Source organism: Nematolebias whitei, chromosome 3, assembly GCF_014905685.2.
Source record: "Nematolebias whitei isolate Nwh7 chromosome 3, NemWhi1, whole genome shotgun sequence".
NCBI lineage: Eukaryota > Metazoa > Chordata > Actinopteri > Cyprinodontiformes > Rivulidae > Nematolebias > Nematolebias whitei.
Genome location: NC_056500.1, coordinates 31,815,967 through 31,841,226, shown reverse-complemented (window position 1 = coordinate 31,841,226; position 25,260 = coordinate 31,815,967). Strand labels below are relative to the sequence as shown.

General features: G+C 40.5%; 1 protein-coding gene and 1 long non-coding RNA gene across 2 annotated transcripts in view; both read right to left on the bottom strand.

Annotated features, from left to right (window-relative positions):
* Positions 1-18,233, bottom strand: part of LOC119407469 (KICSTOR complex protein SZT2) — a 38,595-nt gene extending 20,362 nt beyond the window's left edge. Inside the window, exons 1-8 of the mRNA XM_037674295.1 lie at positions 18,171-18,233; positions 12,751-13,006; positions 12,597-12,676; positions 8,774-8,899; positions 7,160-7,362; positions 5,762-5,858; positions 3,139-3,219; positions 1,154-1,228 (exon numbers count right to left, since the gene is read on the bottom strand). Coding sequence (XP_037530223.1) covers positions 1,154-1,228; positions 3,139-3,219; positions 5,762-5,858; positions 7,160-7,362; positions 8,774-8,899; positions 12,597-12,676; positions 12,751-13,006; positions 18,171-18,233 — 981 coding nt within the window. The remainder of the gene's footprint in view (positions 1-1,153; positions 1,229-3,138; positions 3,220-5,761; positions 5,859-7,159; positions 7,363-8,773; positions 8,900-12,596; positions 12,677-12,750; positions 13,007-18,170) is intronic.
* An 88-nt stretch (positions 18,234-18,321) lies between these two features.
* On the bottom strand, positions 18,322-23,568 carry LOC119430730. The gene is made up of 3 exons (XR_005187916.1): positions 23,537-23,568; positions 22,459-22,565; positions 18,322-18,356 (listed from the first exon to the last, which is right to left on the bottom strand). It is a non-coding gene; the product is annotated as an uncharacterized LOC119430730 (long non-coding RNA).
* Positions 23,569-25,260: the final 1,692 nt, after the last annotated feature.

Here is a 25,260-nt window from a genome sequence, read left to right as displayed (position 1 = left end):
TACCCTCAGTGGATGAACACCACTCAAACTCCCATCATTGTATAAAAGCAAATTTTTTGATTGGACAAACAGCTCCAAAACACGCCCAATATGGGACGTTAAATCCAGCAGCTCGCTCGTCAAATAAAGCTTCTCTTTGCGGCTCTCTTCGTTCTCGTTTTTCCTTTTATTTCGTTATTTTCTCTCGCGTTATTGTTCATCACATTTCAACATTCATCAAGTTCCTTTGTTCCAGTTTTCATTGTTGTTAGATACAATTTGTCTAAGTTTAGTTCGTCGATCGAAAACACTGTTTGATTCAGGCACAGTTATAAAGTAAAGTCAATCAGAACTTCTCAAGTAACTTCAGACATTTTTTCAATAGCTCTTCCAGCCGAGACCTCCAGACTCCACCAGCAGGATGCAGCCAGCGGGCTCTCCACCAAGAAAACCTGCAGTTACTGCTGGAACCACAGTAAGAAAACCCCAGCTGAAGCCAAGAGGTCCCCAGAGAGACGCTGTCCTTTGGGACCCCTTCAACGCTTCATGGCTCACACAACTCCCCGGTACTGGCTGAAGAACCTTTTGGATATCTCCCAGTAGGTTAAAACCTCCATCTCCTAAGCTGGTGTTCCTTCTGGTGCCTGTTGAGTCAAAAAATGGGTCCTTGACCCAGAGCCACCTATTCTTATAAACTCCCACTTTTAATTTGTGTTATTCATCTTTGTAATGCTCCTCATCTTCAGTTTCACTTTTGATTGTCTTTTGTTGGTGTAGTTGTGCCTCGTTAACAACCTCTAACAGATTAAAATCCAATTTTTGCCTCAAAGCAACGTCTTTATATCCACATATTATATTATTAGGATCATTTCTGAAAATCTTTCAACATCCATATTTGCCATAACGTGTTATTATATTCCTGTACGTCAATAAAGGTCACATAAACAGTGCCAAACTTAATTCAGTTGTGTGTGTGTGTGTGTTTTAATATAATTAGATATTACTCCAAATAACTCATTATTTAGGGTAATTTATTGAGATTGATAATCATTTAAATTATAGATTTGTATTTTCCTTATTTTGAAGGTGGTGCTTGATAAGTTATGAATTATTAATATCTCATAACCTATCCATTCTATAACGTATATGTCTACACAACTAATGAGACATTTACCTGAGAGTTAACGCTCTGGCCCATGGGGATCCGGGAACACTCCAGTGCATACTGCTTCACACAGAAGTAACAGCCCTGACAGGGTGACATAACAAACAAAGATGGAACAGTTAAAATCAAACAAACAGGAAACTGTTTTCTGTCACACAGACATGGAGGAAAGCCAGTCAGCTAAACTGGATCAGCTGACTGAGTTACTAATCTTTCTTTGTTATCAAAGCTGGAGACCTGGCGGAGTAGACAAACCACTGAAATGAGAAGAATCCAGGTAGTTTAACGTCTCTTAGTTTTGGTGACACTGATCTCTGGTCCCCAACACCTACAGATAAACAAATATTTTATACTAAGTTTGATAAAAACTTAAAGAAATGTCTCTGTTTGTCTACAGTTTATTTATAGGTTGTGAACCTACGCTGCTCTAACCTTTGACAGTAAAGCTTAATGTGATTTGTAGTTCTAAAAAAAAAAATTAAAATTGATTCACTCAGTCACTTTTGTGCCTCAACAAAATAAAATGCGTTTGTTTTCACACGAGAGTAAACATATTAAATAAACTGTATTTAAAGGCAACACAAAACTGTATCATCAAAATCATAGAATCGAGTCCAGATGTTACAGATGTCAGGAAAGTTCAAATCCAGCATAACCCGGTGTGACAAACAGCACCACATGCTTCAGAGAGTTGCTTAAACCTTGGCACAATGCCAATGTCAGATGGAGTAATTGATTTAAATGTTCATGGCAGGCAATCGTGACATGAGCTCCATGTTACATTTATTACTGCGTGAATACTAACAATGATATGTGGACCAAAACATGGTGAGGATAAAATAAATGCATATTTCTTTATCAATTTATTTATGAAAATGCAATTTTCTAATTCTACATTCATTTTATTTGCATGTACTGTTTATAAAAAATGACTCCACAGTGATGTGGCATAAAGTGCCTGTGACATATAATACAAATACAAAAAGTGGAAGAAGTGCTTAAGAAATTTGGCAGAATACACATAATTTTACCCATTTAGTCACATAACAGGCTTTTTTAATTTTATGTTGTGTCGCCCAAGTATACCAGGAAGTGACACCAAAGGGGAACTCTTTAAACAGGGGGAACTCACTGGTCTTTGTTTATTGAAACAATATCATTTGAAATCTGACTCTTCTTTGTCTCTCTCTGATGGTGACTAAAAATAATCTAAACATCAGATTCTGCACCAAGTCTGTGCTGTCCATTGTAGCATAACTTAAATGTTTGGTTTTCATTACTTCCTGTCACTGTGCATACAGATATCTCAATAACTGTTCATCTCAGTGATGTGGGAGTTATTTCTTTGCAATATATTATTAACTTATTTATTGCACTTTCACTTTATGACTATTCATGTTCCTCAGAGGGAAAAAAAACCACAATGTCTTATTTAGCTGCTTAAAATTACTATTTTTTTTGTCCATCTGGCTGCCTGTCCATCCATCCATCATCTTTACCCGCTTCTTCCTGTCTGGGTCGTGTCACGGGTGTTCATGTCCAGCTATCACTGAACGAGAGCCTGGGACACCCTGGGGTTTACACCCTGGACAGGTTTCCAGTCCATCACAGGGACACGAGACAACCAACCATTCGCTCTCTCTCTCTCACACCTAGAGACAATTTAGAGTTATCAATCAGTCTAACATGAATATTTTTGGTCTGTGGGAGGAAACTGGAGTACCTGGAGAAAACCCACGCATGCACAGAAAGAACATGCAAAGTCCACTCAAAAGGCCCCTGGCTGGAATTTGATCCAACGACCTTCTCGCTGAGAGGCTGCAGCTCTACCAACTGTGCCACCATGCTGCCCGATTGATTTTTATTTTGTATATATTTCAGCTATTTCTTCCTGTTCCGTGAAAAACGTACTAAATATATCCAATTCATTTAAATGTGCTGTGAAATAAAGAGGATTCTGATACACACGAGTGCTGGGAAATCTAGCAGCTTACCTGAAAAGCCAGTTCCATCAACACAATCCCTCCTGGCAGCGCCCTCTGGAGGTGATAGGCAGTGGTACCAGATGATGTCGTCTGTGAAATAAATGGACAAAAAAATTAATAAGATGGACTTTTTTTTTTCATATTTGGTTCATAGCAAAAACCAACACAGACATGTTCCTGTTTTTAGTATTCTACATCGCGATACAATCTGTTTTTGTTTCGTTTTTTAATACCTTTTCTTTCATTTGTTCTTCACAATTTATAAGCTTTCATTTATGATTGTCTATTGTTGTCATCACTCTTTGTTAAAATCAGTTCTGTCTTGTAAATGAGTCCCAGAGGCTCAATGGGATTAACCCTGTAAATAAAGGTTGAATATATTGAAAAGTTGATGAACCAATCACCATGTTGATGTTGTAGTGAACTAGGCCTCCGACAACAATCTGTCTCTGAAGACCTTCAGGGGACAGGAACTGTTATTTCATTGATTTGAATCCAGAAATACAAATTATCTCATCAAGAGACTATTTAATTGTATCCTGAATTAATCAATTGAAAGAACACTCTTCTTTTTACATTATCATTACTATTTTAAGATATCTTGATAATCCAAAGTGTGTTTAGTTCATACCATTTCTAAATGTTGAAGTGAACCACTCATTTAAATCAACTGTGAAACAGTATTAATGATTTTTAAACCTCATTAGATTTTTGATCATACAGTTAGATGCCTATTTACAAAGTAAGTGTGCATTTAGTCTTCTGTCTGAATGAGGAGTAGTAGTGGATGTCAGTCGAAAGTCAGAGACGAGTTATTAGAACGAAGTGTCTTGTTTTAAAACTCTCAGACAGTAAATAAGAGCAACTGGTACCTGCTTTGTCTCACCTCGTCATAATATTTCTCTGTCTGTACTAACCGTTTTTTTTAAACATCCCTGCTGTCTCCTGACTTCTAGTGACCCTCTAACATCACTAGAACCACACCCCTGCTGGTTGTTTCAACCAATCAGGAAGTACCATGTAACAGGAAGTGGATACCCCTTTAAAAGGCAACACTTCTTGGAACTATTGAGTCTTAAGTCCTAGAACTCAGTCTTAAGGCTAAGTCTTCTAAGTCTTCAGTCTTAGTCTTCACGAGTCTTAGTCTTTTCCAGTCTTGCTGGAACTTTCAGTCGGAGATGAGACTCAACTAAGTAGCGGATGGATTTGACCATGTGCCAAAGGTCTCTCCAGTCCAGCGTAGTCACAGCCTGCCTTGGCTGTGAACCAACCCGAGCAGTAAATGCTCCACTTCTAAGGAAGCTTATTCGGTGGAACCGAGTACTTCGTCACGATTTCTGATGACCCCCAGCTACTCTAACCGAAGATGCTGAAAAGGGAGCGTACTAATGGACTTCTGTTCCGGAGTGGAGGTATCCACCATCTCAGGTAACAAGCCGTTGACGCCCTGAAGTGTACCGGAGGGCTAAGCTGGATGTCGGAGGAAGGGTGCAATGTTCTGGTTCCACACATAAATTTCATCCATCTAAAACTTCCTCCTTAAATCTATTTCTCCTCTCTTAAACTTTACTATTCGCCAGTAAATCAAGCTAGATGCCTTCAGAGATGAATCAGTCTCAATCAGTAATCTTCTGTTGTCTTGTTAGTAAAGCTTGCCAAGTTTATTAATCAGAAACAGATCAGCAAATCAATGTGTACATGTTTTGATGTTAAATGTTGATTCTGTTAAATAAATGACCGCATTTATTCCGATGGGTCAAAGATAAAATGGCGTCTCATGTCACTGATTTAAACACTCCACTCACAGTTATCTTGGTCACAAGGCAGAAATTTAACTCGAAAAAGAAAATAATCTGTTGTAATTAAACAATTAATATTCTTTGTGCTTGAACTAGCTTTAAGAATAATTAATTAGTAGTGAAGTTAACCCTTACATCACTACAATGTAGACATGGTGGAACCAAAACACAAGACTCTGAAACTTTGGGAAGATCCTGTGAGGCTTTTTGTTTTAACCATGTCAAAAGAATTGTAATACATTCAATTACAACTTGTAATTCAAAAACTACATTGAACATCCACATCTGGAGTTTGGACTCCACCAGTCCACAGTCAGTCAGACTGTGTGCAAATGGAGGAAATTCAAGACCACTGTTACCCTCCTCAGGAGTGGTGGACCAACAAAGATCACTCCAAGAGCAAGGCGTGGAATAGTGGGCGAGGTCACGAAGGACCTCAGGGTAACTTCTAACAACTGAAGGTCTCTCTCACATTGGCTGGTGTTAATGTTCATGAGTCCACCATCAGGAGAACATTGAACAACAATAGTGTGCATGGCAGGGTTGAAGGAGGAAGTCACTGCTCTCCAAAAAGAACACTGATGCTCATCTGCCGTTTGCTAAAGATCACGTGGACAAGCCAGAAGACTGTTGGAAGAATGTTTTGTTGACGGATGAGACCAAAATAGAACTTTTTGATTTAAATGGAAAGTTTATGTTTGGAGAAAGGAAAATGCTGCATTCTTAAAGGACCCCACCAAAAATAACTTGGGAAAAAAAACCCTCCTTGTTTACTGAAACCCACACCCTCCTTAAGAATGAGGAGGAATTCCCACCCTTGGACAGGCACTGACCTTAGGGCTGTCCTCACTCTTCTGCTTCACATAAGAAAAAGACATCCTTCCTTCCAATGACATGGAGCTCAGCATGGCAGCACGGGTCCTGGCGATGCTGCAGGGAGGAGAGATGGGGGTGTTAGAATAAGACAGAACTCAAGATGAGCCACACAGACTGGTTTATCTCATAGTGGAGCAGAGCTGACTGAAAGTCAGATTTCATTCAAAAGATAAAAAGGACAAGTGGAGGGAGCACAGACTAAAGTAGAAAACATGTTTTTCTGTGAAAAAACAAACAAAAACAACAACTAGTGAGCATAAAATGCTGCATAGTTTTATTTGCAGTTTTTTTTTACTATCTCCAAGCAGAGGTATTTGAACAGCTGGAATATTTGTTTGTAAGCAGAGTAATAGCACTATAGTACTATTACTATTAGTAGTAATGATACTGAAAGTACAAGTTCTAGTGTTAGAAAAAAACACTAAAATGAAGCAAAAATGTTATCTCGTGTTGTAATAAAAGCTTGTGATGTATTCTGAAGTAAGACCTACAAAACAAAGGTTAATGCCTGTTAACAAGGAAGGGTCAGCTGAAAAGCTGAACTAAAAAAAAAAGCATTTAAGGCCACGATGTCTGAATATTTTTCCTTAATTGTAAAAGTAGCCAGACAAAGCTGGTGTGAATGCAGAATTGAAGCACATTTTGTTTTCAAACTCTTCATTTTCAAACTGTTAGTTTGTGGGATTTGAACCCGCACACATCTTCCAGGTGGTAGTAAGAGATTTCCCACTGCACCATGCAGTTAGTGTGACCGATGCAGACGTTGTGTGTTGCGTAGTGGTACTGAAAGCTGATGCTGAGGTGTTTATTTCTCTTATTATGCTGAATGACTCAGTCAGTCACAGAGAGTGTGCTTTGTTTGAATCAGTGCTGTTGAAACAGAGTACAGTGTAGAAAGAAGCAGGGAGGGAATTTTTGGTCAAATGTCAAAGATGCTTTTATTACTATGGCTGGGAATCTTAACTCTGCCCATGAGCCATATGTTTGGGTTAGCAGAGAAAGCTGGATGAGGAGCTGAGTGAGGCTGCAGCTGGCTCTAAGGACACCTCCAAGTTCTGTGAACTCGGCTGAACTGATGAGGGTATAAAAACAAGCTGAGGAGGCAGCTCGGGGCAGATTCTCCTGACTGGTCTTCATGTGTGCAGTTTATGTATATTTATGTAACCTGTCCTGAAAATTTGACCTTGCAAATAAATACTGGTTAAAAACCTTCTCCTGCTGTTGGGTGTGGTTCTTTTTGAGTAAGTACAATAAAGAGAGAATATTTTTCTCCAACAGAAGCACTGAAAAACAAGCAAACAAACAAATAAACAAAGCATGCTTGAACTATAATCAGATTCCAAAAAACAGCAGACCTGCGGGCTGGAGACGAAGGCCGGACCTGCACCAGGATGAAGCCCATGCTCTGCAGGTACTGGACATACTGCTGAAGGAAGTTGCTGGAAATCTCCAGCAGCCAGGGTTCATCCTTTAGTCTGCAGGGAAGCATTTCTGTGGAATCAGTGCTGAAGCTGCGATCCCGTCCTGATGCTGTCGAGTCACTTGAGCGGTGCCTTTTCTAAAGAGAATATATGACAGTACTGAACAATCCAGATGACTTAAAACACAGAAACTAAGTCCAGACATGTGCCTGCAAGTTCTAAACAAACTAAACTGATTTCAACATTTTTCAGTCAGGTCATCTGGACAGTTTCTTTTTTTGTGCTGAAACGTTTCGCCTTCGATCCGGAAGGCTTCATCAGTCAAGGAAACACACAACAAAACTGATTCTTCCTCCAACAGCTTACTCCAAAGTGGAACAAACCAGTTCTGCTTGTGATTAGATGGACCTGACTGAAAAATGTTGGATTGTGTATCTGGATTATTGAGCATGGACTTTGTTGTTTTCAACCAGTTTGACAAGTCTGTCAACAAGGAAGAAGGCCGACAATGGAGGAGGGGGCGTGCCAAAGAGACCATCTTATCACAAGCAGAACTGGTTTGTTCCACTTTGGAGTAAGCTGTTGGGGGAAGAATCAGTTTTGTTGTGTGTTTCCTTGACTGATGAAGCCTTCCGGACCGAAGGCAAAACGTTTCAGCACAAAAAAAGAAAACTGTCCAGATGACCTGACTGAAAAATGTTGGATTTTATACCTGGATTATTGAGCATGGACTTTGTTGTTTTAAACTGATTTCACTCATTATGCTACCTTCTATTAGACCCCCTATTAAAAATAATATACAGCCATTCAGACAATGCTGCTTTTACTCAGAGCTTTCTGCCTTGAGCCCAGGGCACCATGTAGCTGAGGCTTATTACAGGCCCAGTAAATGCACTGTATTATATTACTTTATTAATGTTTGGCATATATCTTAGATCCTTATATACTCTTTCTTTTTATACTTTATATTTTTGCTATTGTTGGGTGTAAATGGGACCTTGAGTACATAATTTTGTTCCACCTCATGTACCACATGTGATGCGAATGACTATAAAGAACCTTGAATCGAGTGAGCCTCCCTGATCAAACAACTGATGCACAAGCTCCTTAGAAAAAACACAACAGGAGCGTTCTGAACTGAACCCAGCAAATTAGGTGACTGACTTTTGAATTTAAACAAAGAAAGTACAATTTTCTTACCATCTGACAGGAACTGAATGTCTTATGGACTGAAGCAACCCAGTGTATCAAAGACACAGATGCCTAAACCGACTCAGCTCACTGACAAAGACATGCTCAGCAGAAATTCTGCCCTACTGCAAACACTGGCAGACCGCAACAGCTTCTTTGGACACAAAGTTATGGTGGTGACGAGTCTGTATAAACTCTTACATTTATTTTTATTTTATTTTTGTAGTGATCAAAGCAATCAGATCAAGAATAAAGGTGATCAAAACAGATTTATTGCAGAACATTAGCATCATGAAGACTAAGGAACATGTTCAGGGATAAAGCTGTTGAGAAGTTTTGGTTTTGTTGGAAACCTACCTTTAGAAGAGGCTGAGCTGCGACTTCCTCTTGGATCTGCTTACGGAAGATGGGGTCAAAAAGAAGAGGGGTGGCACAGTAGTGGACAAGTCTTGATGACTGCTTCAAAATTTCCAGATCTGTTCCCTGTTGAGATGTTCAGTTATTATAACAATAAAATATAATCAGTAATGGACAGATAATCAGGGTAAACATTAAGTTTATAAAAATGATCCAAACCTGACTAAAGCGGTTACAGCGGAGGACTACTGAAGCATCTTAGGAATAAACTGCAGCCTTTCACTTCCTGTGGACAGCATTAATTTGGCCTCCAGTTTTTTAACGTGTTTAACTTTGGTGCTATTTTGGATCAGGATATGTCATTTAACCCCCACATTAAAATGTTACCAAAACCCCTGTTTTCTACCTGAATAACATCCCTAAAATTATTATTATTTTTTTTTTAATGAAGCAGAAAAACTGGTCTGTGCGTTTGTCACTTCTAGGCTGGACTATCAAAGCTATGGGACAAATCCTGTACTTGGCTTAGTTTTTGAATTCCTGGCAACTCACTGGGGGCAAGCAAACCACTTGATTTAGTTGTAGGATGGGGTTAGGCATCTAGGAGTGTAAAGTTTCCATAAAAATGCCAGTTCCTTAATTAGCAAATAAGATCAAAATTAGAAGATTGTCAAATAACCTTAAACATAACCTGAAAAAAAAGCTATATTCACATGAATAATTGTTTTTAAATTTCAAATGTTAACAATCTCAAGTATTATAGGATTTTGAATAAATTATTATTATATTTATAAATTATTAACTGTTCTTTGTCATGTAGGGGAGGGCATTACTCTGTCAATCACTAACAACACCAGTCTGACCAGTTCTGTTGGCTCTTTCTCTTTTGATTTGATCAGGTCCAATTGTAGGTCTAAACACATGGCTATGAAAATTTCAAGGTTTCTTGAAAATGAAGTTTTTAGTCATCCTCCTCTCTGGGTGATGATAGAGAAGTACAGAGAGGGTCAGAAAGAACTTTATTGTGTCTTTGTGGATTTAGAAAAAGCAAATGACGGGGCTGAGGGAGGAGCTGTGGTGTTGCATGAGGAAATCTGGAGTGGCAGAGAAGTATGTTAGACTGGTACAGGACATGTATAGGGGCAGGGCAGGGGTGAGGTGTGCTATAGGAGTGATATATAGCTTCAAGGTGGAGGTGGGAACTCATCAAGGAGCTAAGAACCCCTTCTTATTTGCTCTGATGTTGAGCAGACTAACAGATGAGGCGAGGCAAGAATAAGTCCTGACGGACAGACTGCAGGTGAGAGCACCAATCAGTGTTTCCTGTATTATTTTCCAATGACGACGCTACCTAACCAAAAATGATGACAAGTAGCAAAAAGTTTTAAATGTCTACAAATTAAACGTATGTGTTCGCATGTGACCAGTTCACTGCAGCCGGGGAGATTCTTTATTACTTTTACTACCCACTCCTCTCGCACCACACTCCAACCCCTTGGGACTTTTGTATCTAAAATCTAACTTTGTATTAAACGTTAAGTGTTCTGAGTGCCGTTGTCATCGTACAGATGTGTACAACTTACGCGCTTGACTAAAATCCGGGTCTGAGAAAAGTTTTCTCTGTGAGAGTCAGTATCAGTTGTTTAAAGTGTATCATAAATATCCGCAAACAAATTACACACGGTGTTTTAACAACAACACTGTTTGGATGTGCTAGACTTGATTATATTTAGAACCATACTGAGAGGTAATTGAAATGTGATGAATGCAATTTAATAAATTATCAAATATGAAAATTAAATAGCATTAAATGACTACTGTACATGAGCTGAAATCCTTTAAATATAATCTCTTTGAAGGAAATTATCATTTTTTGCGGGAAAAATCAGTCAGTCTGGAAAATTAAAAAAAAAGTTAATTGATACTCTGCAAAGGACTTCATTTGGTATATTTTTTTAAATGTATATCTGACAATCAATGGAAAACAAAGAAATGATGTAAAAGTAAACTCTTCCTTCAGACTGCCATTGGTTTTAATGATGCCGGTTAAGTCTTCTTATGATTCTACACTTTTTGCCCCGCCCGCCTCAGGAAGGAAGTTAAGGAGCATTAAGTGTAGAACCACTAGACTGAGGAACAGCTTCTACCCTGAGGCTGTTAGACTCATGAATATCTAACCAGAATAATCACTGTGAAAAATCACATCATGCTGCTGCTGATGTTTTAGTGTTGCTGCTGATTTGTTTCAATGTTGCTGTGTTCATGTGTGCTCATTTGTTCACACAGACTCATGTTTGTGTTGCTGTTCAACGTATTGTGTTTATGCTATTAGTGCTTAGTGTATTTTTAGTTTATGTTTTTCTTAGTTCATATCTTAGATCTGATTACAGTTTTTATTTTACATTTTATTGTTGGATGTAACTGGGACCCTGTGTACATAATCTCGTTCCACCACATGTACCACATGTGATGCAAACGACAATAAAGAATCTCCGACTCTCTGACTCTTACTGGTATTTCAATGCTTCATTACAGAACATTATTGTGTACTTTCACTAAGGTCATGTACACAGTATAAACATTTATACAGTATACCTTTGAGAAGTGACCTGTATGCAGGAAAAAGCTTTCAAATGTGTGGTATTGGGTAGGTGGCTTTTGTAGGCTTGGTTAGGTGTCGAAAAAAAATTCAGTCAACACATTTTGTTTCTGCTTTAATTCCTGCCTTAAATATGCTGTGAGTGCCTCTCTTGCAAAGTCTGATGACAAGAACGAAGATGAGGAGGAAAAAGAGGAAGTTCCACTCAAGCAGCTCCTGAAAGACTCTGCCACTCAGTAGCTTGGAAATTCTAAGCAGTCCACAAGATGACTGACTGAGAACATTTGTATATAGTAAACTTTGTATATAGTTCAATACACTTATGAAATTACAATTTTATTTGAGATATTTAGCTTTCTTTGTTGTAAGGTTGCAGACAACCAAAAACTTTGGTGGACAACCAGGTTTTGTCAAGAGGTTGTCAGTTGGACAACCTGAAAAATGTCTTTACGTCTACCATTGTTTAGTCTTCTGGCATTCTTAGATCATTTGCTGGCGTTTTATGATGCACATGAATGTTTTATATTTGAAGTGAAATGACTGCAATTGGATTTAAAACCAAATTGTTTTTATATTTTGTACAGTTCCTTGAGACAATAATTATTTTTGCAAAGTGGTGCTCTATAAATAACTTGAATTGAACCAACCTAAAAGTCATTAGAAAAGGCTCAACTTTGCAGAACCACATTCAGCTTTCAACTTATTCAGAACAAGTTATAGTTAGTGCTTTTGTTGGGAATAAAATAAAATCGCAGGGACACTTTGAAAAGATTCAGCTTCAGCTGTCATACATGAGTCTGTAAAATCTTGTCAGCTAAATAAATGCATTTTTCTTGAAGACATAACAAATAGTACAAATAAGGTACCTCTTGTGGTAGACAACCCAACATTCTTTCTTTCATACTGTATTTAAAAAAAAATGTACCTTGACTGTTTGAACACTTTTTGAAATTTAGCTGGTAATTTTTTTTATATATATATGTATAAAAATGCAAATGGCAAGAGTCTGGAAACACAAAACATTTTTTCATAGTAATTTTTTTTTCTTCCAGATTTATCTAGAACTGGAAGTTACTAAAATCAAAGTTCAGACTGTTAAATACTTTTTAAGACAGAATCTTGTAAGGAGATGAAGGATGACCTGAACCTAATTAAACCTTCTATAATTAAGTTTCACCCTTCCGCAAGTTTATCTGCACATACTGTATCATGTGGGATACTTACTGAAATAGGCATGTTGGACTGTGCTGACCTCTGCTGCCAGGTGACAAACAAGTTTTCAATTTTCATCTGCTTCTCCATTTCTGTCAGCACAAACACAACATCGGTCTATTACCTGCCCAAAATGAGTTTAATCCCCGACCAGAAATGAATTTACCTCTCCGCTCAGCAGCTTTGATCTCTAACAGTTGTCCTCCGTGTCTGGCCACCACATCTCCATCCATCAGGGGTCGGATGGTGCACACATCCCTCAGAGCCTCATCAAAAGGAAGCAGCTCAGACGGGAAGTGGAGTGGAGCGAGGGTTCGAGCAGAACTTCCCAGCCTTCCCTGCTCCTTACTGGCCAAAGGAGGAACAGAACTACGTAGCAATGCATCAGGCTCAATGGAAGGACAGAGGAACGGGTTGGGGTCCTAAAAGAACACGAAAGTCCAAACTAAATGAACTGATTAAAACTAAACTTGTGCTGAGTAAAAACCTGAGGGGGCTAAAATGTGGGCTGAAGTGAGCAACAAAATAATATATATAATCTAGAATACATCTTTTCTCTATTGGCTCCTGTCAAATTCAAACTAGACTTTAAAATCCTTTATAGACATTTAAACTCCTCCTTGAATCGCCACTTTATCATGGTGGACTTTGTGCACCTGAATGATCCTAGGAGCTATGCTGTCAAGGGCAATTGTTATTGCCCCTGGTAAGGCCTCCCAAGGCAGATTAGTTCTAGGTGACAGGCCAGACAAAGAGCAATTCCAAAGACTCATATGGACAGGAAAAAGCACGAAGCTCAGTGTCCCTTGCCCAGATATGGGATACCAGGGCCCCACCCTGGAGCCAGGCCTGGGGGAGGGTCTCATCCACAAGTGTCTGGTGACAGGGTCTCTACCCATGGGGCCTGGTCAGGCTCAGCCCAAAAGAGCAACATGGGTTTGCCTACCTGTAGGACTACCACCTGCAGGAGGGGCCATACTAGTCTGGTGCATGACGCCATGGGCAGTGGCTAAAGGCGGGGGCCTTGGTGCTCTTGGGACATAGAACGTAACCTCTCTGGTGGGGAAGGAGCCTGAGCTTGTGTGTGAGGTTGAGAGGTACTGACTAGATATAATTGGGCTCACCTCAGGGGATGGACCTTTTTCCACTCTGGAGTTGCCCGTGATGAGAGGCGCTGAACTGGTGCAGGTCTACTCTTAGCCCCCCAACTTGGTGTCTGTGTTGGAGTTTTCCCCAGTAGATGAGTGAGTAGCTTCCCTGCACCTTTGGGTGGAGGGATGGGCTGTGACAGTTGGTTGTGCCTACACGACAAACAATAGTTCAAAGTATCCAGCCTTCTTGGAGTCCTTGGTGGGGATGCTGGAAGGTGCGCCAGCTGAGGGCTTCTGTATTTTGATGGTGGACTTCAATGCCCACGTGCATAATGACAGTGTGACCTGGAGGGGTGTGAGTGGGAGGAACAGCCTCTCTAATTTGAACCAGAGCGGTGTTCTGTTGTTGAACTTATATACTAGTCATGGTTTGTCCATCACAAACACCATGTTTGAACATAACGGTGTCCATAAGTGCACCAGGATGCCCTAGGTTGTCGATCAATGATTGACTTTGTAGTCGTGACATCTGATTTGTGTCTATTTTGGTCCAGAATGCAGCAGCCCGATTTTTACCAGTACAGGCAAAAGAGAGCACATTACACCAGTTTTGGCCTCACTGCACTGGTTACTGGTTCACTTTCGAATCCAGTTCAAAATACTCATGTAGGTCTACAAATCACTGAACAGTGTCCCACCCCCAATCTCTCTGATCTTCTACAACCGTATGTCCCACCACGTTCCCTGAGGTCAGCGGACGAGTTGCTCCTCACAGTTCCAGGATCTCGTCTTAAGTGCAGAGGTGACAGGGCCTTCTCTGTAGCAGGACCTAGACCTTGGAACGAGTTGCCTCTGCTTGTCAGACAGGCCCCTTCCCTCTCGGTTTTCAAGTCCCGTTTAAAAACTCACTACTATTCGGTGGCTTTCAACACCAGATGATCTGTGTTTTGATCCTGTATGCTCCACACTGGTTTGTTGTCTGCATCGTTTTTATGTCTATATTCTGATTTACCTCATTTTGTATTTTGCTGTGCGTGTTACCTGTTGTTCTGTCTGTACAGCACTTTGGTTGGCCTTGTCGCTGTTTTAAGTGCTTTATAAATAAAGTGGTATGGTATGGTATGGTATTTGTTTTGGACACTCAGGTGAAGAGAGGAGCTGAGTGGTCAACTGATCACCACCTGGTAGTGAGTTGGATCAGAAGGTGGGGAAGATGCCAGACAGACCTCAACGTGTAGTGAGGGTTTGCTGGGAATGCCTGGCAGAAGAACCTGGCAGAAAAATCTTCAACTCACACCTCCGGGAGAGCTTTAACCACATCCCAGCTGAGGTGGGGGACATTTAGTCTGAGTGGGCCATGTTCAAACTGGGTGGTAGAGTACTTTAGGGCCAAGCGGTCTGCAGCCTTGGTTGTTTCCGAGGTAAAAGCTCAGATGTGGGAGGAGTTCAGTGAGGCCTTGGATAGAGACTCTTGGTCAGCTCTGAGGGGATTCTAGTAAACCATCAGGTGGCTGAGGAGGGGAAAACAGCACTTTATTAACACTGTGTTCAGTGAAGGTGGGGTGCTGTTGGCCTCAACCAGTGATGTCGTCAAGAGGTGGAAGGAATACTTCTTGGACCTTCTTAATCCCAAAGGCATGTCTTCCATGGAGGAAGCTTAGTCGGGGGACTTTTGGGATTGTTCTGTCTATAACTGTGCTTGAGGTTGCAGAGGTAGTTAAAAAAAACTCTGCGGCTTCAGGGCTCTGGGGGTGGATGAGATCCGCCCTGATTTCCTTAAGGTTCTGAATTTTGTGGGGCTGTCTTGGTTGACACGCCTTTGCAGCAACATTATGTAGACAGTGGGGGCAATGTCACTGGATTGGCAAACTGGGGTGGAGGTTCCCCTCTTCAAAAAAGCGGGATTGGAGGGTGTGCTCCAATTATACCATACCAAACCATACCATACCAGACTAGTTTATTTATAAAGCACTTAAAACAGCAACAAGACCAACCAAAGTGCTGTACAACAAAAATAAGACAAGCCATTATAGAGGAATTACTCTCCTTAGCCTCCCTGGCAAGGTCTATTCAGGGGTAATGTAGAAGTGAGTCCGATTTTTGGTCGAACCTCAGATCCAGGAGGAAAATGTGGGTTCCATCCTGGTCGTGGAACTCTGGACAAGCTCTTTATCCTCACTAGGGTCCTCGAGTAGTGGTGGGAGTTTGCCCATCCAGTCTACATGTGTTTTGTGGACTTGGAGAAGGCACTCGACCAGATTCCTCAGGATACACTGTGTGTGTGTGGGGGGGGTGCTCCGTGAGTATGGGATCGGGGGCCTGTTGCTATAGGCTGTTCGGTCCCTATACAAGCGGTGCAATAGTTTGGTTCCCACCCCTTCAGAATAGGAGTTGGACTCAGACAGGCTGCTCGTTGTCACCGATTCTGTTCATAAATTTTATGGACAAAATTTCTAAGTGCAGCCAGGGGACAGAAGGAGTCTGGTTCGGTGGCCTCAGGATTCCTTCTCTGTTACATTGCAGATGATGTAGTCTTGTTGGCGTCATCATACCATGATCTTTAGCTCTCACTGGAGCGGTTCACAGCTGAGTGTGAAGCAGCTGGGATGAAAATCAACACCTCTAAATCTGAGGTCATGGTCCTCACTCCTCATTCAGAAAAAAATGTAGTGCTCTCTTTGGGTCAAGGGTGAGGTTCTGCCTCAAGTGGAGGTCTGCACCGATCTGTTGTAGTTAAGGGGGAGCTGAGCTGTAAGGCAAAGCTCTCTATTTATCGATCTGTCTACCTTACTACCCTCACCTACGGCCACAAACTCTGATTAGTGACCGAAATAACGAGCTCACAGATCCAGGTGGTTGAAATGAGTTTCCTCCCCTGGTTAGCTGGTCTCTCCTTTAGAGAAAGGGTGACAAGTTCAGTTATCTGGGAGAGACTCGGAGCAGAACCATTGCTCCTCCACATCAAGAGGAGCCAGTTGAAGTGGTTTGGGCATCTGGTAAGGATGCTCAATGGATGCCTCCCTAGGGAGGTGCTTCAGACATGTCCGACTGGGGGGAGACTCCAGGGATACGGTGGAGAAACTGTTTCTCTCGGTTGGCCTGGGAACACCTTGGAGTCCTCCCAGAAAAGCTGGCTCAGGAAAGAGATGTCTGGGCCTCCCTGTTCAAGAAGCTACCCCTGTGACCTGATTTCAGAACAAGCGGAAAATAATGGATGGATGGATGGATGAATGGATGGGCTTTAAAATATTTCTTCTAACACACAATGCTCTCCAACCAAGGTCCATTTCATATTAAATATTTTTCTTTCTGTTTCATATTTTTTAACTGAGCACTTTACATCTTATATTTGAGAAATAGAATTGCATTTTTTTGACTTGAGCAAAAATAAAAAGCAGGTTTAGTATGTTTTTTCTATCTGTGATGGTCTCTTTACTTCCAGACCTTTGGGTCATTGTTTCATTCAGCCATCCAGCCATCTATCTTCTACCACTTATCTATAGTTAGGTCGTGGATGAAACAGTTCCAGGAGAGAAACCCAGACACCCCTCTCTTCAGCAACACTTTCCAGCTTGTTCTGAGGGACCCCGAGGCGTTCCCAGGCCAGAGGAGATGCACTATCCCTTCAGCGACTTCTGGGTCTTCCCCGGGGCCTCCTACTAATGGGATGTGCCCAGAAAACCTCTAAAGGGAGGCATCTAGGAGGCATCCTTGTTAGATGCCTGAACCACCTCAATTAACTCATTTCAATGCTGTGCAACAGCGACTCTACCCCGAGCTCCCTCCGGATGAGTGATCTCTTAACCCCATCTCTAAGGCTGAACCTGGCCACCCAATGAAGGAAGCCAAATTTGGCCGCTTGTGTCTGGGATCTCGTTCTTTCGGTCATGATCCAAACCTCATGATCATAGATGAGGGTCAGAATGTAGACAGATCAGTAAATTAAGAGTTCTGCCTTTTGACTCGGCTCTTTTTTCACCAAGACTGACTGAAGCAATGCCCTGAAGATGAGGCCCCAATCCATGCGTGTTATTTTGTTACCCAACTCTGCCCACCTTGGCAGCCTCCTCCATATTTAAGGTGCAATCTGATGGAGTACATTATAAATGAAGACAGGCAGATTTGAAACAGTTTATCATCAGTGTAGTTTTTCAACCTGGACATGTTTTCCATCAGATAGTTACCTCTAGGTGTCAAAATCCAGTTCTAGAAAAAAATTAAACTAATTTTAGTTTGGTTAGAGGCCCCTGAAACAACCCTGCAACTATTTGACAGTTTTGTTGTACTTTTTTAAAAAAGTTTAAAAGCGATAACGCTGCAAGACTATGGGACTTACATGAGGAAATTGAGAACTCCTGCAAACACTTTGAGGCATTCTAGGGACTTCCTTGTGAATGTTGCTTGCCAACTAGTCAAAAACAGCCAGTGAGGTACTGCTTACTGGGCTCCGCAGTCTCTCACTGCCCCATCTCTATCACTGTACTGGTCTCTTTACCTGCTTGGAGTCCATCTCATGAAGAGGGGCATCAGAGAAACAGTAGTGATGGAAGAGGCCCATCTTCTGGCTGAACAGGCAGTGGACAACATGAGCCCTCGCATTCTGCCACTTAATAAGACGAACCAGCTCTCGATTCAGAGAAGCACTCAGGTCCACAGACCAGTTGTAGCTGTAAAGAGTCACCTACAGAAAGGACAGAGATGGTACAGAACCAGTCTAGAGGCTTACACAACGGCAGGTACTCACAGTAGTACAACACATCTATGCTTAACACGAGAACACTACATATCTTCTGAATACCTCAATATGTCTTGCTCACTGTTTATGTTTAGGTATATTCATTAAATGGAGAGTCCATTTATTATGTTTATTGGAGGAATAAACCTAAACGGTGAAAAAACAAATACGGCAATGATAACCATTAAAGAACAAAATATTTAAAAGAAACATTGTCACTTTTAGAAGTAATTAACAAGTCATGTTTTTCCCGGTTTTTTTTTTAACATTACAATTAACATAAATTAAACAAGTGGAAAAAGGTTGTAAATATTTAATAAAAAGGAATGAAGAAGGGAAGCAACTATGGTAACTATCCAATGAGATGGGAACCAATTACTCAACAGAATGAGCTTAAGGAGAAATAAACAAATGAAGAAAGATCGCCACCTAAAGAAAATAAACTCTTAGCTACCTCTGACTGAATGTTCAATCCACTCAAGTTTAAGAAAAGACATTGTGTGCCCCTTAGCCAGTGAGAGCTTGGGGGAACAGAGGCTGCCTTCTGGAGGAGCAGTGTGTTTGTAACAAAGAGGGAAATAAACCATCTGAAGAAAAACTTTTGTGAATGCCTTGAAGACAAAGTAGTGTGAAAATTTAGTCCAATTTATTTTGAGTACTTAAGACAAAGTTACACCAAATGTGTATTAGTAATAGGCAAATAACATATGTGAAAACTTCCCTTTTTATCATTAGTCAACTATGGGTGTCAAACTCAAATACACAGTGGGCCAAAATTAAAATAAAAAATGCTGCAAGTTGAGGGTCAGACTGGTTTAATGTTTATTGATGTTACTGAAATTACCTTATTGCACTAAATGAACCAGTAACTAATAAGGCCTTTAAATTATTGTCTATAAAACAACATTAATCATCAAATAAATAAAATAAAATAATATATAAAATCAGTTGCTTTCATTTCTTATGGCTCTATCTGCACCTTTTCCCCAAGTAACTTCAATTTTATTTATTTTTTACAGGCAAATAACAGCCACAAAGTGATTCCTTTAAAAAAGTCAAATGTCCTGTAGTAGCAAGAAAATAAATGCTAAAATGAAACTGTATTAAATACTAAAAATGGGCTAAAGCTTAGTTTGCTGCTCTGTGATGCTCACTAGTCTGAGCCAGATACTTGGTGTCCTTGGATACAAGTTCACGGATGTTTGGGGTCAGCTGAGGAAGTCCTCAGTATTTAATGAAAGTGTTAATTATTAATTAGTAAGACAACTCCTGTTTGTGTGTGTGTGTGATATTTTGTTTATCTTCATCAAAGAGAACAATTACACAGGTATTTGCTGTCAAACATAGTGAGCATTTGAGCAGTGTCTCTGGGACATTGTGTTGGGAATGAAACGTGGAAACTGCAGCATCCACAGACTAATATTTTGCCATGTGAAGTTGGAACCAAGTATGCAGAGTTCTTCAGTGTAGTGTGCTAAAAGGCTTGATTAGCTTGGTTAGCTTCAGAGCTCCACTACAGTCATATTTTAATAACGGGTTCTCTCTTTTTCGAGCTACTTGACAGATATGTGACAGGGTACTGTGCACAGATGGTTTAATCAGTGACATGAGACGTTAATTTTCTTTGACCCATCAAAATAAATGTGGTCATTTATTAACAGAATCAAAATTTAACATCAAAACATTGTACACTTGATTAGACTGATCTGCTTCTGATTAATAAAACTTGGCACGTTTTACTTAATAAAAACAACAGACATTTCTGAAGGCATCTGGATTAATTACTGGCAAGATATAAGTTTGAAGATGGGAAATTAAGGAGTTTAAATGGAGAGAAAAGATGGATGAGGGAAAGTGTGTTGACTAGGAATGGCACTCGTCATCCGACCCCAGCTCAGCCCCGGTACACTCGGTAGTGAAGCGACTCGTTACCTTTGCAGAAGATAGGTCAGCTCTGGTACGGAGTTCCATTTCAATGCTACCTTTCAGCGTCTCCTCAGGATGGCTGAGAATCGTCCGAAGTGGTGACGGTACTCCTTTCAACAACACGCTCATCTCCCGGGTGAACTCACAGCAAGCTGTGAGTCCATCAGAGGTTCCACTCAGATGTGGAAGACTCCATAATCCCAACTCGACTCAGAAGACTGAGTCTGAGAAAAACTCAGAAGAGACTCAGAAGAACCAACGGAACTCACGGAACCAAGAGGGACCAACAGTTCCAGGAAGTGTCGACTTTTAAAAAGTTCTGCTTCCGGTCACTTTTAGTAAGTCCTGATTGGTTGAAGGAACCAACAGGGGTGTGGTTTTAGTGACGTCAAAGGGTTTTTACAAGTCGAGAAAACAGCAGAAATGTTTAGGAACAGACAGAGAAATGTTTTGACGAAGTGAGAAACACTGCAGGTGCCATTTCTCTTGTTTACTGTCTGAGAGCTTTAAAAACACGACAGATTGTTCCAACAACTTGTTTTATGGGGGCCGAGATGGTGTAGAGGCAGGGCAGCCGGCTTGGGACCCAAAAGTCCCAGGTTCGATCCCCAGTCACTGCACATCACGTGGTGTCTTTGGGCAGCACACCTCATCCCCAAAATGCCTCCCGGGCACTTTCAATAGCTGCCCACTGCACCACCTGGTGGTGGATGGGTTAAATGCAGAGACTAATTTCGCCATTGTATGGAAACATACAGTGCTGACATTGTGATGACACTATTATTATTATTATTTTGGACTGTCTCCGACTTTTGACCGACATCACTCCTTCTCATTTCAGAAAGAAGATCAAAAAATGCATAACTACTTTGTAAATAGACATTTAACTTGATTTCTAATTTGAATGAGGATTAAAAAATCATTAATACTGTTTCACAGTTGATTTAAAATAAGTGGTTCACTTCAACATTTAAAAATGGTATGAACTAAACACACTTTTGATTATCAAGATATTGTAAAATAGTAATGATAATATAAAAAAGACAGTGTTCTTTCAATTGATTAGTTCAGGATACAATTAGAAAGTCTCTGGATGAGCTAATTTGTATTTCTGGATTCAAATCAATGAAATAACAGTTCCTGTCCCATGAAGGTCTTCAGAGGCAGGTTTTGATCGGAGGCCTAGTTCATTACATCAGCAAACTGCGTACTTGGAACAACGGTGACAGAAACTTGCTCTTTCATAGTTTGGCAGCACAGAAAATGGCTCAAGTATTCCTGAAACATCTGTTTCCCACAGATGTGGCTTGGTTTAAAAAGCCCTCACTGTAGCATACGTCAGTGATGGCACAACCGCGCACTTGAAGCTGCAGGTTAAGCACATTAGAGTGGCTCGTGATGTAACAAACACCACAGCAGGGAAGCATGTAATGAAATATTTTCCATTCCCCACAAGTTGTTGGAGATTGGTGGCAAAATGATGTACATGATCAGAACAGTGTTTGGGGTAGGCTCACGTTTAAACAGGCTTACCTTTTTTCTGAGCACACGGCATTTCAAACTTTTATCATGCAGTTTTTGACAAATTCTCCCTTGGTAAAGGGCCGGGCTGGTTTTGCAACCTCTACTGCCACAATAAAACTGGCCTTAACAGCAGCCTTGCTTTGTAATTTGGCTTCTATGAACAAAGCCTGATGTGATGCAAGACTTATTTTAAACTGTTCTACCTTCTGGAGCCTTCGTGTAGTGTCCAGATGCTTGTATCGGTCATGGTGCTTTACGTCATAGTGTCTTCTTATGTTCTACTCTTTCATTACAGCCACACTGTCTCAACACAGCGTTGCCTTTTATGTCTGCATACATATACTCTGCCTCCCACCCGCCTTGGAAACGTGTTTTCAAAGTCAACCTTTTGTTTAGCCATTGTTTGGGGTGAGGGATAGTTGAAAGTTGACACAGGTGACGAGTGGCTCCATAAGATTTAATGAATGAGTGAGGTGAGGACTTGCACTCGCACGCCATGATTGATGTGTCAAACACTGGCAATGCATTGTGGGACTTGTGGTAATATGGTGGTGTGTGCAAGGCCCTTGTTATGCCACAGATGGAGGCATCTTCTCACCTTTTTGTCCAAGATGGTGATGAACAGGAACCTCTGACGGGAAGCCTGGCTCGGACTCAACCAATCACTCTGCTCCAGAGCCTCAAAGCGCTGGAAGCCCTTATGAGCTGTGAAAAATTAAAAGTCAATGCACAGCACGACTTCAGATCATCTGTTTATTACCAAAGTTTTCTGAGGTGTTATAAAGAAACAACAATCACAGACAGAAAGATACCAAGCGAGATATTTTCTTCTTTTTTGTTTTTTTAAACATAAATGTTATTATGATGCATCATTTATAAACTAAGCAGATGAAGTGGCATTATTATTAAAAGCTGCTCCAATAGCTTACTGGTTATCACTTGCTCAGGATGGGAGACTGGGATGAAGTGAAGATTCAACACAACCTGATGGCTTCCTTAGATAGATAATTTTACTTATCGGCATCTATAATATATGCAAATGTTTCTGTTCAGTTCCCTGAAATAACTTCTGTTGTGACTTGGTGCTATATAAATAAACTGAATTGAACTGACTGGTCAAAATTACAGATATTTAGCTAAAGTTTTATATGGTGGCTAACAATTAAAAAGCCACCCCTAACATGTCTGGTGAGATCTTTGAAAATAACTATGAATATAACGAGAACTTAAAAAAACAACAAGGATAAGGTTTGACCAAAACAGCCAAAGGCTACTTCTCATCATAACACGCTCTAAAATACTCACAGTGAAGGTGGTGGGCAAAATGCATTTCTTCAAGGAATAGCAATGGTAGGCCTTTAATTTTAGAATAAATTAATATTCTGTTAATTGAGTTTAATTTTTTAACAGTTTGACTATACCAGCTGAGATTTTTATTTTTGTGCCCTTAATATCTAAGGGATGTTTAATATTTAGAGTACATCTAACTGGTGGAAGTTAACCCACACACATTCGGCACAAAGTGCTTCATATATCCCCAAAAATAAATTGTATTTAGTCTATTGCAAAAAAGATTAACGATAACAGTTGCATTTCAAAATAATGAAAACTATCATTCTATTAAAAATGAATTAATGTGAAACATCTGACAATGTTGAGCTAGGAGGCAAACTTACGTGTGAACCTATTTATCCATGGGGTGTTTTCCTCATCTGAACTGTTTTCTGTAGGCAAACAGAGATGAACAAACAGCGAGGCAGCGTGGACACTCAAGCACAGCTCACAAACTCATGCAAGCTCGTTTGGAAAATAACATACAGCTAGCTACAGTTAGCTAGCATGGACACAGAAACGACATAACGAAGCAGCAGCAAGAAGAGCATGAGCAAAGCTTTGACACAACACACCCTCAAATCTCTCGCCCCGAGATTTTCTTTACCCCCAGACACAACATGAGGGACCGACATGCTGCAAACTGATCTTCATTCAGATTCTTCTTTGACCTTCAGCAGCAGCAGCGTCCCCATGATTTATACAGACAGTAATGTTCTGTTCTAGCTTTCAGTTGGATTCTGACTGGAATTGCATTGTTCTGCTCCAATTTTGAGGGTTCATTTATTTATTTACCGTAGCCCTAAAGGGAACTAGGTTTTAATCTATTCCATGTTTCCAGACCTATTAAGCTGTTGTGTTTTCCAGTAATCTGATGATGTATATGAAACGGTCTTATTTTTCTGTTGCTACTTATTTTCATCTTGATTTTTTAATTTTTAAATCATGTTGTATCTTTTTTCTACTTATAGCGCACCTCCTAGTGTGGGTGGGAATTTTAGAGATTGCTAGTTTGAATTGTAAGTGTTGTAAGGCAAGAAGTACCGGTAGTTTAAGAATCGTTGTAAGAACTCTAAGGTTTGATTAACTCAATCAAACGCATTAAAGATTCTCCCCATCTTGATATTCCTATAATTTACTTGCATTTGAGGTATGTAACCCACACCAGACTGATGAGGATCTGGGTTATGAAGGTGAAACGTTCATCTTTTTCCAGCAACTCAAGTAGTGTTACCATTCTTATACTCACAGATATTACCTGTGTTGAAGTTAAAACAATTTCTCATTCTGCTGGCAGGTTTAAAATTGTCCTGGGTCACATTTATGACATACAGGTGGCTCTTGTGTATGTATATATATGTTTTCAATCATTTTACCTTTATATTTTTTCTATAAGGTCAATAGTCTGATCTGGGTTTTTTCTGAAGCAAGATACCACTCAGGCTGCACCATTAAGTCTTGCAGAGGCCTAAAGCTCTGTAGAATGTGGAGTGGGTCTACTTAACCTCTTGTTCTACTACTGGGCACCTAATATAAGGGGTCATTCACATATTTCATCATTTTCACGAACATACAAAACATAACCTTTTGAAAGCAACAGTGATGGCTGTGCACATGCATGTGTACACAGTGTGTCAGAGACATGCTACCTCTGAAGGGCGGGCTGGCCAACATGAAGGGAAAAAAAACCTTGCGGAACCGTGACTCATTACTGTGATGAACTGATAACATTAAGTGGGACAGTCCACTTGTGGGAATAAACAATAACAGATTTATTACCGAGGGAATATTGATGAAGACACACAGCAACTTTGTTGTTAGTTTAAATCATTGTTAACCACAAAGAGGCTTGCTAAAGTAACTCCAGTGTTTCTCCTACCATTATACAAGTGGGGTGCCTCGTCCTGTCAACAGAACCGAGCGGCCCCGTCTACTGCCACCGCCCCCCCCAACCACCTGTCGGCACTGACGTAACGCTATAGCGGCTCAATGCAGGTGCACGAGCTAAACAGCTAAAGGCTGCCTCTTCCCTCATGCTGAACACTCATGCTGAACACCCCCCCACCCA